Raw genomic sequence first — 17,853 nt, 5'->3', positions numbered from 1 at the left:
TTTGTTGTGGATCCCCCGAACATGGACCGCTGATATCGACTCCAGGTTGGCTTCTGACCATGACATGATCTGTTCTTTCAGGCCCTGCAGGTCCGGAACACGAGTGCCCCCCTGCTTCCTGACATAACAGACCGACACAAAGTTGTCCGAGAACACAAGGACTTCCGAGCCGGAGATTACCGGATGCAAGGCCTGTAATCCCAGAAGGATCGCCCTGAGTTCTCTGTAATTGGATGATTTGTGAGACATTTGTTCGTCCCATCGCCCCTGAGCCTGGTGACCCAAACAGTGGGCACCCCAACCCCAGGCGCTCGCGTCCGTATACAACTTTAATGGGATCTCCTGGTTCCATCTGCGACCCTGGTCTAGATTGATCAAATGATCCCACCAGAGAAGTGACTGTATAACCTGGTCGGGTAACATCACTCTCCTGTCTAAAGACCGGTGATCTCTGTCCCAATTCGCTAGGACCCAAGTCTGTAGGCCCCGAGAGTGGGCCTGGGCCCATTCTACTGCTGGAATGGCAGACGACATTAGACCCAGGATTGATACTAACCTTCGAAGAGGAACCTGAGAATCCAATCTGATTCCCTGAATCTCTGACCTCAGCTTGTCTATCTTCTGCTTGGGTAGAAAGACACGTCTGACCGTCGTGTCCCAACTTAGCCCCAAAAAAATTAAGCTCTGAACCGGGTGTAACTGAGACTTTTCCATGCTCACTATCCAACCCAGACTGCTCAAGAGCTGGAGTGAAAAATTTAGCTCGCTCTGCAAGGCTTCTCGGGTCCCTGCCATAAAAAGGAAGTCGTCCAAGTAAGGCAGGACCCTTATATTGTGGAGATGTAAAAAGGACATCACCTCTGCCATAATCTTCGTAAAGATTCTTGGGGCCGACGAAATTCCGAACGGGAGAGCCTGATATTGAAAATGGCATATCGACTCCCCCGTCCGGACTGCAAATCTCAGATATTTCTGAAACAGCGGGTGTATCGGGACGTGGAGGTAAGCATCCTCCAGATCCACTGATGCCAGAAAATCCCCTGGAGATATGAGGTTGCGAACTGAGGCAATGCTCTCCATTCTGAACCTCTTCACTACAATGTAGGGATTCAAGGGTTTCAAATTCAATATCATTCGAAACTTCCCTGACTTCTTCTGGATTAAAAATACCCGCGAATAGAACCCCTTCCCCTGTTCCTGAGCTGGAACCGGTCGAATCACGCTCTTCTGCAGAAGAGAGGAAACCGAGTCCATAAGGGCCTCTGCCTTGATCTGGTCCCTGGGGATAGAAGTGACTATCACCCGGGAGGGAGGAGGAGATACAAATTCTATCTTGTAACCCAGCTGGATCAGAGATAGAATAAAGTCGTTCTTTGTTATCTTCTGCCACTCCGGAAAGAAGTGGAGAAGTCTCCCCCCCACCGGGATCTGGCTGTCACTTGGCGGACTTTGCAGTGGACGGGGCTGGCTGGGGTTTATTGAACAGGAATGGCCTGCCTCTGCCTGCATTATAGGTCCATTTCTTATTTTGTCTTTGCCCTCTATTCGGCTGGTCCTGCCTAAGAAAGGGCTTCCTGCTCTGAAAGGACCGCTTCCCGCTCTTATTCTTATCCGGGAATTTCCTGGCTCTATTGGAAGATCTTTCCAAAACCGAGTCCAAATCTCGTCCGAACAAAAGATCCCCCTGAAACGCCATTCCACATAGCTTCTGCTTGGAGGTAACATCTCCCTGCCACGTATTTAACCAAACGGCCCTTCGTGCTGAGTTAATTAAGGCCGCTGTCTTGGCGGCAGCTCTGAGGGATTCAGTTGCTGCGTCCGCCAGGAAGGCAATAGATTTGATGATAACCGGAAGGCTCTCTAGGATTCTAGCATGTGGAGTGCCCTCCTCCAGACGTTCCTGGAGCCCACGAACCCACTTATCCAAGTTCCGGGCTACACAAACCGAGGAAATGGCCGGTTTAAAAGAGAAGGACGTTGAATCCCACGCTCTTTTAAGCAGGGCCTCTGCCTTCCTATCCATCGGGTCCTTCAAGGTCCCCATATCTTCAAAGGATAAATCAGTATCCTTGGAACACTGAGAAAGAGGAGCATCTAATCGAGGGCACTTGAACAATGATTCATGTTCCTCCATGTTAAAGGGAAAACGCCGTTTAAAAGATCTAGGGATAAAAAGCCTTCCCTCCGGATCCTTCCACTGAGCGGAAATAATACTCCTGACAGCTCTATGGACAGGAAAAACCCGACCTCCGCGATCCTCTAGTCCCCTATAAATATCATCTTGTGGAGTAGAGGATGGCCTGGGTTGTTCAATTTGTTCCGAATCATAAACTGCTTTCAGCAGCTCAGACGTGTCCTCAGCATTGAACAAATACCTAGGAACTGTAGCTGATGTATTACCTGAAGCGTCAGACTCAGCCAGCTCTCCCTCATCTGATGCCTCAGAAACGTCCGAAAACGGTGAGGGATTCTCAATACCAACGTTCTGGGGAACCTCCGTATCCACCCTCTGGGTACTAGGGAGTACAGGCAAGGATACACTCTGATCGATAGGGACAGAACCAGTCTGTGGAACCTGTAATTGGGAAGTTATTACAACAGGCTGGGCAGTAGATGATGCTGGTAAAGCTGCCGGAACCTGTGGAAGAGGGACCATCTGGACTGGACAAGGAGGTAGAGCTGCTCTAAATGCAGAAAATGTAGTAGCTAATTCCTGTTTCATTGATTTCATTAAATCTAACAATGCTACAGTAGTGCTCTCGGGTCTCGGAGAATGAGACTTTGATTTATTGTAACAATCAGTACATAAAGATTTAGAAGTTCCCTCAGGTAGCCTGCCCCCACATTTAGTACACTTATTAGATTTTCCTGAGCTCTTGACTGGCTTCTGTAAGAAAACATAAACAAATCCAGGGAATGTTTTAGCTAGTAACAGACCGCACACTGTAGCATAATAAAACAGGAATGCAAGGAACCTTACCGGCTGCTGACCTGACTCCTCAGTGCCAGCCGGAGGCGTCTGCTTCGTCTCTGGAGAGGGCTCTGTTGGCTGCTGCATGGCCCCTGCAGAGTGTTGCTGCACTCAGTGCAAACTTGCTGGCGTGCTGGGTGATCTGGCGTTCCTGCTTGCGGCTGTGCTGTGCGGAGATAGAGCTGTAACGCGTGGCCAGACTGCGTGCAAATGACCCCCGCTGGCACGCCGGAACCGCCCCTTTAATGTACGCGCACGCCGCCGCCCTGCGCCATGCCTCCGCGTCACTTCCGCCTCCAACTTCCGGAACTTCAATGCGGAAGAGGAGACGGCGTCACCCAGCCGCCATGCCGTCTAGGAGAGCAGTGGGATGGGAGAAATCCTACAACCTCCCCCACCCCCAAGTGGAGAAAAGGTCTGGCTGCCTAAAAAACCACCAGACGGGTCGCGCCCAGCGCTGACTCGTACCGCTCTCCAACGACATCCTTTCAATCCTCTTGCCTGGCCATCCTTAGACAAAGTAGGTGCCATCAGGCTCCCCTACCACCAGGACTCCGTAGGTGCTTCCGTGGTGAGTGTAGGAAACATACAAAAAACTGAGGGGAGATTGTGGAGGGGTGGGATTTATACTAATTATTATTCTAATTCTTGTCAGGTGTTTCCGATTTGGGAGGGGAGACTACACAATCTCAGGAGGGCCGTCCTGGAGGACGTAGGGAGGAATTATAAATCTCATTTTAACAACACCAGATTTGTATTTTAGCTAATTAAAAGCAATAATAAATGCTTGGAAATGGTTTAGGAACCAAGTATCATGTACTAGGATTAAATATATATTTGTCAAGGGGTACCTGTGATAATGTTTACTATGCTAGGGGGTACTTGGTGAGTACAGGGTTTTAATAGGGGTACATACCAATAAAATGTTGAGAAACACTGATCTAAATTATTATTATTTTTAGTATTTATACAATGCTGACATCTTCTGGAGAGCTGTACAGAGTTTATACTGTAGTCCTGTTACTAAAGGTCTCCACTATACACAGAATACCTAATATATATTTTAGGGAAGGTTCCTATTTTAATAGCAGCAGTCCAGGCCAAGATATTTTGGAAGAATAGTCTGTGAAACACGGTTCCTGAAAATGACTAAATGTGCTGCCCACTGAGGTGAAGATCCATTCCCACTTGTACATTTCTAATGGTGGTTAAAGTTGATGGCAGAGTATGCATTCAGTTCTAAGCATCAGTAGCTTAACCTTACCAAAACTTAAAATATATCTAAAATGCCTTTAGAAATCACGCTACCAGCAGTATCACAATATGTTAAGTTTGGCTTCTGAGTAAAATGGCATGCTTTACTGGACAAGCTGCGAAGTACAGTGGGCAACAACACTAAAGTAACCAAACTGCTTTACGTCATGCACATATTTAGTGACTGTAGATGACCATAACATTTTACACCTTAAAACATGTTGCATGAGTTAACATAATCTGTATTCATCTCCTTGGCGATATGATTCTTTCTGGATTTTAAGGTCCAAAAGCAATACCATTTTTATATGCTTTTATACCCAAAAATTTAGGGGGAAAAAATCCACCCTAAAGAGATTCTGCAGCAGCCCCTGCACATTACTCACTTCCCCAGGATCCAGCGCTGCAATTCTTCCTCCTGCCCCCCAGGTGGCGCTTTACCTCTATGGCGAGATCACCATCAGTCATCATGAAATAAACAGCGATCTCACCTGAGGGATAGAGAGCCTCAGAGGACCCAAAGATGACAGGCTGCATCCAGATCTTGCCACTGTGCTGCACGCTCTGCATTTAATTTTTGGCGGCTAGCCCGAACCAGGCTCGGGATTACCGCTCACAGCATTTTTTTTTTATTTTAATTTTTTTTTTTTTTTTTTACAGAGCCTGGGTTGGGAATCCCTCCAAGGAGGTTAAATGGTATCTGAACTAACATTATGAGATAAATACATGGCTGTACAGTGACATTTCTACATAGAACAAGGCTATGTTCCTTTTTTCCATAGTAAGGGATAAGAATTCAAGTATGCAAAGGACAGTTTTTTTGTTGACCTAGTTGGACTATATTGCAACCTTCACTGATCGGTAATTACAAGCCATAAAACTCTTTCCTGGCAGAGAACAACTTTTTAGTGCAGGGAACAGATAAAAAGGACAATTATTAATACACCGAGGAGGTGGAGAACTAAAAGACCTTGTCAACTGTGTTATTCAGCTAAGACAAACATTAAACCAATTTTTTTTAGCTTAAGCACAAACTAACATTGTGGGATTCTGAAAAAAAAGTAATATTTAGGAGTGGGAAGAAAGACACAATTATTTAAATAATTGGATTATTTTCAGTTCAGGCTTGCTTTAACTGCATGCACCGAATCAGTAGTTGCTCACCAGACAGTACTATTCAGTGACACTTTACAATCACATCAGTATACCGTAATTACTGGCTGTTTAGTTCAAATGCAGTGGCTGATCAATGTGTAAATAACTCACTAAAGAAATTACTGAAACAAATGACGGATGTTAACTCTGAGGGTATTTTATTTTCCACTGTGCATACATATCAACAACGGCTGTTACCTTCAGGAGGCTGTGGAACTACAAAAGCATTCAGCTGGACTGCATTTTTCGGTAATGTGACTTCAACACTGGGGCCCGCAGAAACCACAAGCTTGTTTGTGACTGGAAAGAAACACAAAGTGGTTGAGCTTATTTACACTTCAAGCAAAAAAAGTCCACCCAATAATACACTAACTGTCCATGAAGGCCACACTGAAGTTTTCTGATGAATTTAACGTTTCTGACATTGCATTGCAAAAACTGTATAGGTATTTAGGTATGAATACCTTACTCATTAATACAGTCCTAGATAGCTCATTGTGACACATACCCACTTGAATCTTAAGATTATAAAGTTGCTCAAAGCCATACAACTGTGCACACAGATGGATCACCCCCACCTTTTCTGCCCACCAACAGAGCTTTCTGTTGGTGGGCTCTGATCGCTGCTGGCATGTTTTGTTTTATTAGTTTATTTGAATAAAAATGCATTTTTTTTATTTATACCTCCCCCCTCCCTCCCCTGACAGCCAATCGGGGCGATCCTCTCAAGGGGACAGCAGAGTGACACGGCTGTCCCCAGTACATTGTTGCCGTAGATCGCATCGCTGAACAATGTAAATAGACATCGGTTTTGCTGTCTAACAGTCTGTTAGTGGCGATCGCCGGTGGCAGACTGTTAATGGAGCAGAGCTCCGTCACTCAAGCGGGGATGCCCACACATCGGCGCACGTGATCCCCTGCAATCTCTGCCCCCAGGACTTGATGCCAATCGGCGTTACACGGTCCTGGGGGAGCAACCTTGCGGCCGCTGATCGGCGTTAGGCGGTCGTAAGGTGTTTAAGGGGCACTAAGCACTAGGGATATATCTATTTTTTCAAACAAACCATTTGTAATGTAGAGCACCATTAGGGGAGGAATGGAAAGGGGTGAGCCTCACTATTTAAATACAGGATATTCCTCCTCTCGCCCCTAGTCCGCATTTGGTGCGCCAGTGCTGAATGGCACAGAACTGCATTTCGTACTTCCCAGCAGTGTCTCTCTCACTCTTTGCACTGCATGCCTAGAGGTATAGTCCGTGGTCGAGTACAGAGATGTTCTCGCATCTGGGTACTGGATCCCCTGGCATGCAGAGAGAGACATTGCCAGGAAATACACAATGCGGTTCATTGCCTGTCAGTCCTGAAGATGGAGAACCCCTTAGGGCCAAGGACAAAAGGAGCAGTACAGCGCAGGTAAATGGTGATGCTCACCCCAACCCTTGCCCCCCAATGGCACACTACATTACGAATCTCCCTTATGGGGTTCATTAAAAAAAAAAATGAAAAAACTCTGGTGCTCAGCTCCTTTCAAAACAGATCTCTTTTATATGTCTGCAAATAAATGGGAAGCAGCAAAGCTGTACTATTCTAAAGTAATCAATGAGAGTAAGGGCTGATTCAGACGGACGTTTCGGCGGCGTCACGTTCGGGGGAGTTGCGGCAGCTGCGCAGTCAGGCTTTCAGTAGCCTTCGTGTCGCGTTGTGTTGCGGTCGCGTTTTTAATTCCCCTAGGGGGACATTAGCCGTTGCTGTTGGCCGCCCCCTGGAAGCTGCATGTCGCTTCCAGGGGCAGCTCGAACGCTCGCAAAAATCGGGAGCCGAACGCCGCGATCGTGCAAACGCGCACAAAAGCTCGGTGTACAAACGCTCACTTGAATGGGAGCGTTTACTGCAACGTTCCGAACGCTTGCGGTAAACGCTCCGCAAGCGTCCGTCTGAACCAGCCCTAACACAGAGAAAATTAGCAATTGATAGATACAATTAAGGCCAGTTTTACATGGACATTTTACAGATGGAAAAACATCACATTGAAAAGGCCGTAAAGTGTACCAGAGAGAAACCATATTAAAAGATTTATACTTCCTCCAGCCCCATCCGCACAGATCGCTCCCACGCCGCCATCCTCAGTGTTCTCCAGCTCTGGTACCAGATTCCGTAACTTTGGCCAATCGAAGCTAGTCTGAGCAAGAGAAATGCACCCTCTCAGGCAGAGAATAGTACTGCGCAGGCGGAGTACTATTCTCCGCCGGAGAGAGCTCACTGCACTTGCGCAGACTGGCTGAAGTTAGGGGACTCGGTACAGAAGACGGAGAAGACTGAAGACGGCGGCATGGGAGCGATCTGTGCAGATGGGGCAGGAGGAAGCCCCAGGTATGTATAAATCGTTTGATATCGTTTCTCTCCGGTTTTCATTAAGGCTGGATTCACAGTGGTCTGTTGCACAACGCATGTTTTAAAATGTGTGTGAACTGAAATAGAGACTGAAACAAGTTAAAATGACACGATTCGCTACAATGCTGCACTGTGCACAGGCCCATTGAAGTGTATGGGCAGTGAGCTGACATGCAGCATTATCTTCTGACACAACTGAGCACTGTGAACTAGCCCTAAAACATTATTGTATGAAAATTCATGCAAATGTAGAAATCTACACAAGAGTGTTTTGAGCCATGGTGCTTCCCATCAACAAAGTAAACACTGAGGGCCCTTTTACACTTAATGTGTTGGTAAGCCTTAGTGTGCGTTAGTACACATTGGTATGTGTTTTTTCCCATAGCAGTGCATTGTGAAAAAGCTTTCAGTTAAAACACATATAGTGTGAACTGTGTCATAGGAAAACGTGGGCATTACTTTGAAAATCAAATTTCTTTCAGCTTTCAGAACCATTAAACTAAATTTGGAAAAACCAGTTAACATTATAAATAAAAACCTTGCGATCGCATGAAATTGGTACCTATACACATGAAATAACACATACTGTGCAAACGCTGCATGTGCCTTTTGAGGTGTTAGTTTACAGTCTTCCTGAAAAGTAAGCTATAGGGTAGACTCACCACTGAAATACCTCGGGTGGAAGAACAAAGACCTACCGGTAATATGCAGAAAACTACTTACTGTAAAGTTCTGTCAATGCACAAAAAAGGATTATAGGATAGATGTTACACCCGTTTATAACTAGCCAGGGAGGAGTGTGTCATGCACATAGGGTACTTTGTGTTTTATACTTCAGCTTGAGCAGCATTTACTGTTTTGTGATTGTTCTAGATTTATGTAAATTTGAATAACTTTTCTGTCATGGCAAGCATACAATAGGCAGGTCACGACTCTGTAAGGAGAAAATGCATTGTGAGCTCTCATGTGTACTATAGCGGCAGGAAGGAAATTGGGAGGAAAGGGCATGAAATACCTGCCTATTCTTTAGAAATAAATTTGAGTTTTGGCAAAATGTAAAAGGACTGGGGAATTCTCTTTGTTCTAGTAAAACATGTGCACAAGAAGAGTCTTTTATGAAGAATACAAAGAATTAGACCATCGGGGAGCTGAGAGAATAATTATAGCTGTAGGAGCGCCTTCTGGCCAGGGGTAAGAGAAAGCACAGTCATTCCCCAAGAATAGGATGAACTACAGCTTCTGGCTCCCCCTATCTAGCTGATTGTGAGGCAGAGGAAGGCCCCATAGATACACTGCAATGTCTCTAATCTCCTGAAGGGCTAGGCCTCTGAATACATTGCTTTGAACCTGCTGAAATTGCTTTTCCAGACAAGACCACTTCAGACACTGTGCTTGTCATAAGGTAGATCCTAAAATAAACCATCACAGGAGAGTGAGGTGGAAACTGCTAAAATAAAGTTGCTATCCTGGACACTTAATCAAATTTTCATCTGTTAAAACAAGCTACCTCTATTTTCCAAGGAACCAAAGTAGAAAGAGTATTTGCCCTCTTCCTTATTTCTGCTATTGCATGTTTTTCACACAATGATATCTGATATTTAAAGTTAAAGTTTATTATGAATGCGTACTTCGCAGAACGTTTTACAGAATAAACTGGGATCAACCAATGATCACCAGGTCCCCCTCTGGAGAAATTATTAACAGGGATTGCATTTTTAAATGAAAATACAGTCACGAGAACCTTTTAGACTTCCTGCAGAATGGAGATTACATGTTCGCAGAATGTTTGTTGCTCATTAGTTTGGACAGACTATCAGGGGAAAAGTGAATATGTTCCTTGGAAATGGCACTTTATGTTTATGCTGAGTTTTGCATAGATGTGGTTTTAGGGAGAACGTCATATCAAATCTCAATTTATATTCAGGTCACTGAAGAAGACAACAGAACATTCTCTGCCCAGTCACCCAATCCCTGTAAATTTTCATGAAGAGAGTATAGAGTACACACACACACACACACACACTATTCGTTCCATGTACAGTCCAGATGTACTCCAGCCTCACTCTGGGTCCTGCTGTTCATCTTCTCTTATTATATTCTGTTCATTTCCCCCACACCTACCTTCCCCCAAGTGTTGTATTCTGCCTCCCCTCCACACCCCACTAACACAATTCTCCCTGTGCATAGTTTATATGCAGCAGAACTAGATGAACAGGCAGCATGAAGCTACCTTTCTTGTGTGCAAAGTTACCAGGCTCCTATCTTCAGCCGTTGCATCTCATGAGTCCTGCATCCACTGTGGTACCTGACCACGGTAGCCAATTTATTCCTGCCTCAATCTGGATCGTCAATGAAGATTGGGGCCCAGAATGAGGCTGGAGTACATAAGATACTGAGTTCACTGCTCAACACTCACATGGATGCAGAAGGTACAAGGAAGTCTCCACATTGCACTTGCTAACAGGGAGAAGTGTATATACTGTATGGGAAACTGTCCTCCAGCATGGCTCCAGACAATAAAAAGATTCTTTGCTTCCCTTGCTGTACCTTAACCTCTAACAAACACTTTGAGTGGAGTTCGGCTTTAAGTTGCCTACGTCCTGAACTTATGGTTAGCATTGCCTTTACACAATACCTGTCTTCCATTCTTGTACTAACACTTCTCATAACCATGAAGATACCACTTGTTTCATTCATACAGTTTTATATCTTAAATTGTGCTCATACAATAAAATACACTAGATTATTGTTTCTAAGCCACATTGTTTTGTTGTAAAGCATAAATGCATATATGCAACAATGTGAAAATTCACAGCATGCTCCAAAATGTCTCTTCTGGTTTGGGCAGACACTCAAAGATGTATGTCCTATCTGAAACTGAGCCAGAAAAATGCTGCTACTGAGTGCACTAACACATTCCTGCAGCACAGTCAATTTAGACTTACGGTATGTAGAAAAATCTCCCTCAAAGCATAAAATACAGAAGAACCTTTTAAATAGGCTTTGCCTGCATACCACTATAACTATTGATTTTTCTTAGCCATTACGGCTATTGATACTTTCTTGAAAAAGATGCTTAGTGAAACCAGTAGACATCAGCAAACTAAATTCTCATGTTTATGCTTAAACAAAACAAACAAAAAAATTATATAAACTGAGGACAATCAACTCTCACTGTTACTGCAACTAGGCATTTACTCACATCACTCAGGATTTACTGGCTACATCTGAGCGATGTCCAAGCGTAAAAAGTATAACTCGGGAGAATAGTAGCTATTTGTCTGAGTGATGCTCCTGCATCCTGTGCGTTGAAGAGCAATCAGGAAGAAGGTTATTTGTGCTATGGAGCTAACCTTCAGCACTACGGCACTGCTGCCTCACTCCCAGGAGATGCACACACACACCCATCACTGTTACCCAACGTCCATTGCTAGAGCCAGAAGGCTACCAAGCACTCAACTGACATCTGCCGCAGCATGCCAGTGTCTGCTGCCATTATTGCTTCCCATTGCTCTGCGCAGCCTGCCAAACTTGCTGCGACAACTCCTGCTGGTAATGGAGCCCCAGTAAAAGCATCTTGAAAGCTCATGCCAGCAGACAAATAGTGGACAAATGGGGAGCCCTGGTAGGAGCTTTCAATGATGCTTTTACTGGGGCTCCATTGTTAGACGCAGAAGAGGAGACCAGCAGCAGTGGTCACAGCGGGTCTGGCGGCCATTGCACAGATTTGGGAGGAGACAGGGAGCGACAATGCCAGCAGAGCCTGCTAGCTAGCGACAGGGACCATCGGCCAAAGAAGATTCTTCAATCAAGATTTAAAGGAGACAAAAGTGACCAATGAAAAACAGAAGTCCCCCAACCCTACCACCACCATATAAAGTTTAATAATCTATTTTTTAACACTAAATAGGTATAGGGTCAAAACTGACCCCATATACCCATTTACCAGGAAGGGGCAGAACATATGGAGGTCCCATTATTAAAGGTGGCTCCCAAATTCCACCATAATTCCCTCAGGACGTTTGCACCCTGACCTCCCTCTGGGCACCAGAGGTGGGGAAACTTGTCCATGATCTGGACAAGGGCTCTGTAGGAGAGGGGGACGTTTTTTGCCCCTCTCTTTCAGAGCCCCTCATATCATATGCCATGTGGGCTCATATGGCTAGTATGGTGGAGGCCCATGCAGGTTGACTCCTGGCTATACCAGTCTGCATGGGCGACATTGCTTGGTTGGGCTACACGCACGTGTGTTAACTGTGTAGCTGACAGGCTGTGTTGCAATGTGGCGGGGGGGGAGGGGGGGCACTGAAGCAGGGGAACGACGAGTAGCGTGTGCATGAGGTCACAAGGTGGGCTGGGGAGCGGCGCGACCAATGGGATTGGTGTCGCTGGAGGTTAAGTAGATTTGTCCGGCAGATCGCTTGCGGTTTGGGTGTCAGGTGCCATACACACGCCTAATTATCGGCCTCAGCCGAGTTAAATCAGGCATGCATACGAGGATTAACAATGACAACTGTCATATTTTTCTCATGACTCAACATATCCACGATTTCCAATTGCTTATAGCTTATGCAAAATAGCAACAAACTATCCATATGCCGTAAGAAAGACATTTTAAGCGTGTATTGTCCTGGTTTTAGAGTTATGTTTAAAAGAGAGGCAATACAGAATGGACGAGAAATGTAGGAAAAAAGAATGATCACATGACTGGACTGGGCAAATGGTTGCCATGAGGATTTTCCGGAAGCTGTCCTATCTAGAATAGTACAAACGAGCTCTTACTCCAGGAAGCAGCATTAGTGAAAGTGAAAATCAGAAATAAATACTAAAAAGACATGATTTTTTATTAGTGGTAATGAAATACAGCAATGTTGAAAAGTAGTAAATTACCTGGTGTTGTGGGACTGGTAGGAACTGGGGTTGGAAGAATACTTGTATTTCCAGGAACTAAGTACGGTACTGATGTGACAAAGCTTGGGTTCTCTTCACCATTGTCTGGTATCGTGGCCAGTGGCAGTACATTTGTGGTATTCACTGGTGGCCTCACTGAGAGAGGACTGTCAGTCACTGGCAGTGCAGTAGGCATTACTGATGGTGCATGGGGCTGAAATGACACCAAGAAAAGTATGGAAATGTTAAGCAGAAGTTGCAAAGGTCAATTGGTCTTTAGAATTACACAAAATAAGTCTATGTTCAGTACAACGGACATCACTGTGGTCTCACATGATACTTTCCTGGTTTATTCTATAGAATGGAAAGCCTTTTCAGCTCTCAGACCACTGTATTAGGTATATGGCTACTTTAAAAAAATAAGTATTACTATAACGTACTGTACATTTGTCTCATACTCTGTGAACACATTTAATTACATATGCTAGATGCATATAAACATAATGGATGCATGATGTGATCAAAAGTTGTTTTGTACTCTGCTTGGTTTCAACTTAATGCATACAGGACAAATACAGTTCTGACAACCATATACAGTATATACTAGGTTATTAGCTTTCTGATTTAGACATAAATCAGTTTCTCAGGTTTTTTTGCAGTTTGCATCCAATGCCAAAGCCAGTGTTCACCAGCCACCCTTAGTAAAGATCACCCACAACTTCAAGTAGCTGGCTCAGCTTTTGAATGCAACAGGATGATATCAGATTACTTTCCATATTATTTGTTCTCAAAACTTTGAAGCTTTTATACTGGTTTGCTGCAGCTGAGTAACTGAACTTCTGCAATATAGATTTAGGCCTCGTTCACATCTGCTGCGCTGAAAAACGTGTTAAAGCGCAGGGTAAAAAACGCATGCGCTTGTGCGCGCTTTAGTCCGCGTTTCTATGCGTTGCGCTGCGCTTCTTTAAAGCACGTTTTGCTTACTGTAGCAGCAGCAGTTGTCAATAAAACTTTGTTTTTGTATGTAAATGTATTTTTTTCTCCAATTAGGGGTAAAAAACGCATGCGCTTCTATGCGCTTGTACGCGCTTCTATGCGCTAAAAAAGCGGACCCATTCACTTGCATTGCTGTGCGCTTTCCAGCTCAGCGCACAGAAATGCATGCAACACTACGTTTCTGTAACGCTGCTCAGCGCAGCGCATAGATGTGAACCAGCTACATTTAGTTACATGGGAAAATGAATACCTTGCTGATCGCACAGGGCAGTGCGCTGTGGAAAGCGCACAGAAACGGCCCTGATGTGAACGAGGCCTTAGGGCCTGTTTCCACTATACGCAGATTCTGCATGCAGAAAACTGACTCCAATGAATGCCTATGGGAAATCTGCATCAGAAAAATCGCGTTCAGTGGAAACAGGCCCATAGGCATTCATTGTAATCAGTTTTCTGCATGCAGAATCTGCGTGTAGTGGAAACAGGCCCTTAGTTACCATTTTGTTAAACTGCATCTACAACTTTTTGTTTGATGCGTTGTTTCATTACAGGAATAGAAAATATGCAACTGTATCCTGGCTTATGAGGTCAGGGAATCCTGCCGATACTCTAGTGTGTGTACAGCGGCCCCAGCCTCCCCCGATGCCTTGGCCAGCAAAGCCTGGTGGATTTAGTACATTATTCTCCACACTCACCCCACATACTCTGTGATGCTTCTTGTGTGCCACTGTCAGCCCTCCCCCATCATAGCAACCGAACGGGTTGCGACGCATCTATACCGCCTCAGCTCCACACTGTTGCCCAAGGGATAGAGTCCCCCTCTGGTGACATGCCTCGTACATGTGTCTGAGGCTTTAGACAGCATTTACCTTACACTGGTCACACACTGGGAGATTTGATCTGACAGATATCTGAAGATCAAATAAATCACAAACAGAGCAAGTGGTCACTGAAGGAAATGTGCAGCGAAGGGCAAAAACACTTCATTTTCATAAGTTTCAACGTGCTGCAATGTGCAGTAAATGGTCAATTTTTCACTCAGAACTTAGAAAAGATGAAAGGCAGAGGTCGGCACTGCTTCTTATGACTTTAATGTGGCCATAGGCAAATACAAGGGGGGATTACAGCTGCCCAGAATGCCCCCTCAGACCAGGGCCGGTGCAGTGTCTGGGAACAGGCACAAGTTGACACACCAGAATTTCTGCAGGTATCCTGCAGCTCACATCAATGCCCCATTTGTTTCCCTGCTACAATTGACTTTGGATGCAGCAGCAGAGTGTGTACAGAGCATGGAGCAGCTCTGGGGAACTTAAAGTCAGGTATGAGCACAGCCCTGTGCCTTGCTGTGTGAATGCTTCACTTACCCCTTCATTACCAATGTCATCTGTCCTCATTATTATCTGTATCCAAACTGCTCCTGATCGATCCCATTGTCGGCCGGACGGGAAATTGCAGTTGCATCATGTGTACCTAAGCATGCAGTCCTACCATATTATTATACTGTATTGCGTGTGGCTGAGGGAGACCTTTCAGGAATACCCCCCACCCCTTGAAAATCTTGGGTTTGCATGCTTTGACCTGGTATGTGCACCTACTTGCATGATCGGTTATATTTGCACGTATAGTGTATTTTATTGGAGTTTTGGATATTGCCACATTAAAGCCACGACCTCTGCCTTTCATATTTTCTAAGCTAAGTCTTCTAAGGTCAGAGCACGCAAAAGCCATATTCACTGACCAGCTCAAGCATAGTGGCAGCCAGGCAGACCTTCACCTCTCTTCAGGCCTGCAGCGCCGATGCAGTTTTCTACATTTGCATCTGAACTATTTTTCACTCAGCACCTGACTGACTGTTGATTGAAATGAACACAGTGAAGCTTCATCAAATACTTGTTTTATTAAATCATTGTTTGCACATTCTGTGATCTTCCATTGTTCTGCTTGTGATGGGTAGCTGTACTCATCCACACTGCATGAGGTCTCACAGAATAAACATAGCCATGCATATAGCAATTCTGATTCAATCAACAAAGCAATCAAAAGTATAAAGCCATAGAATTCAGTATGGTTGATCGAAAATCGATCAACTAGTGGCCCACACACTACAAGCAATATCTTATGCAATTCAACTTCACTAAACGATCTGACCGCTGTTGTGTCTCCATGCTCTGAATGTAAAAATCGAATGACATGTAAACTGTAGCCGATTCCTGTGCGATCGACCGATATCTTGCATCCTTCTCAATCGACTAATTTGGTCGATTCGACATATCAGCCACTTTTCAACGATTGGGCATACTGGAACACGCTCAATTCTCTCTCGATTCTATAAAATGATTGAATCAAATGGTTGATCATACAGCCAAATAGCTAGCTATATGGCCACCTTAAATCTACAAGCAGACTTCCAATATTTATCATCCAAAACGATGTTTAAAGACTGTCGTATGCAACATTTTTAAAATGAGCACTGTACGGACATACAGCTTGGCTTCCAATGTGTACTGCTCTATGGATAGAGGATGAGGGAAACGTCTGAGCAGTACTACACACCAAACAAAAGAAATTGGGAGATAGCCATCTGTCCCCTATGGATCCCCTCAATCAAGTGCTACAAGTGAAGCATGCTAGTGGTAACTCACCTATCCTGCCATCACATTTCTCCTCAACTCCTTTTCTCTGGTCAGTACAGCCAGTCTTCCATGTCTTACCTCAGCCACATCACCTATAACTTGCTGTGCAGGTGACATCAATTTGTTCATGCTAGAGGGAAAAATAGAGGCAGTGGCAGCAGGGAGACATCAGGAGGACACGCTGATTGGAATAGAAGGAAGAAGCGCAGCATCAGGACTGGTGAGTGAAATGACTGAATGAAGTTACCATGCTCTGCTGCTTACTCTGCATTTGAAGGGGAACAGGAGGGGCACATAGTTACTTAGGTTTGCTTCCTGCTCTAAACAGTTACCTAAATCTTTTATTTGAGGTGCATACATGGTTATTGAATTTTATCTGGATACACACAGGGCTACCTAATTCTTTTAAAGGGACCCTGAGCAGTGTATAGAAATTCAAATCTGTACTTACCTAGGGCTTCCTCCAGCCCCCAATAGCTCACAAGGTTACTTAGTATCCTCTGGGACCCCTCCGTGGTCCCGCTAACGGCTCCGTTAAGCTGGAGACTTCAACTCAAGTGCTGAGCTACATGTGCGGTTCAGTCTTACAAAAAACGCGCATGCAGGAGGTTTACAGCGTCAGGCGCATGATAGTGTCAGGTGAGCAGATGGGCTGCGCAGGCGCAGTAACTCAACATCTGAGCTGAAGTCGCCAGCTTAATGGAACCACCAGCGGGTCCACGGAGGGGACCCAGAATACGCCGAGAGACCTTGCGGGCTACTGAGGGTTGGAGGAAGCCCCAGATAAGTGCAGATTTTAATTTCTATGCACTGCTCAGGGTCCCTTTAACAAAGGAGGAGGGGGCCACATGGCTACCTAGGCCTGTTGCCCGATTTTATCCGGAAACACATAGCTACTTAATTCTGGTATGTGGGAGCACATGGCAGCTTAATTATAGTATCTGGGGAGCGCATGGCTAATTAGATTTGGTATCTTGGATTACAGTCTGGTATGTAGTGGGCATGTTAACCAGAACAGTATAACGATAAAATAGGGTCCTAGCAAGACAGCAGTTTTTACCATTCTTTTTTTAGTAAGAATTTGTGGGGGCTAGCATCCACTAGAGCCCTAGACTTTCTCCAGGCGCTAGGTAACTGCCTAGGTTTCCCTTGTGGATGATCCGGCTCTGATGGTAACTGAATTCCAATATATGGAGGCCCATGGCTACCTATGTCTGCTATTTGGGGAAACATGGCAGCTTAAGTTTGACATTTGGGGCACCTAAGGCTCAACACACACCATACAATCTTGGTTGTTCAACCTTACCACTTTCATGTAGTATAAGAGCTTATCCAATCAATTATTCAAGGTATTTTCAATCTGTTGGCCCTTATACTACATAGATTTGGTAAATCTGTACAACCAAGATTGTATGGTGTGTGTTGAGCTTAAGACTCTGCTTTTTAGTCGATGCACAGCTATAATTACTGTAGTGTGGCCCATGGATAAATGCCAAATCAACTCTGCAGCAGTTTAATGCACTGCAGAATCTCGTCACATGCTTGACTGAGATTTTTCAACATGCAT

At 44.8% G+C, this 17,853-nt stretch overlaps 2 protein-coding genes across 5 annotated transcripts in view; both read right to left on the bottom strand.

Moving 5' to 3' along the window:
- The window catches only part of KIAA0319L (KIAA0319 like), a 141,831-nt gene that overhangs the window by 60,650 nt on the left and 63,328 nt on the right, over positions 1-17,853 (bottom strand). For all 4 annotated transcript variants that reach the window (XM_068269103.1, XM_068269102.1, XM_068269105.1 and 1 more), the window contains 2 exons: positions 12,661-12,874; positions 5,579-5,680 (listed from right to left, as the gene is read on the bottom strand). In XM_068269103.1, coding sequence (XP_068125204.1) covers positions 5,579-5,680; positions 12,661-12,874 — 316 coding nt within the window. The remainder of the gene's footprint in view (positions 1-5,578; positions 5,681-12,660; positions 12,875-17,853) is intronic.
- LOC137547483 (lamina-associated polypeptide 2-like) lies at positions 1,401-3,058 on the bottom strand. The gene is made up of 2 exons (XM_068271079.1): positions 2,981-3,058; positions 1,401-2,887 (listed from the first exon to the last, which is right to left on the bottom strand). Exons 1-2 carry the CDS (start codon positions 3,056-3,058, stop codon positions 1,436-1,438), a joined length of 1,530 nt encoding a protein of 509 aa, XP_068127180.1. The 3' UTR covers positions 1,401-1,435.

Source organism: Hyperolius riggenbachi, chromosome 2 (assembly GCF_040937935.1).
Source record: "Hyperolius riggenbachi isolate aHypRig1 chromosome 2, aHypRig1.pri, whole genome shotgun sequence".
NCBI classification, from domain to species: domain Eukaryota; kingdom Metazoa; phylum Chordata; class Amphibia; order Anura; family Hyperoliidae; genus Hyperolius; species Hyperolius riggenbachi.
The sequence above is the reverse complement of the archived record's forward strand: the minus strand, read 5'-3'. Positions and strand labels throughout refer to the sequence as shown.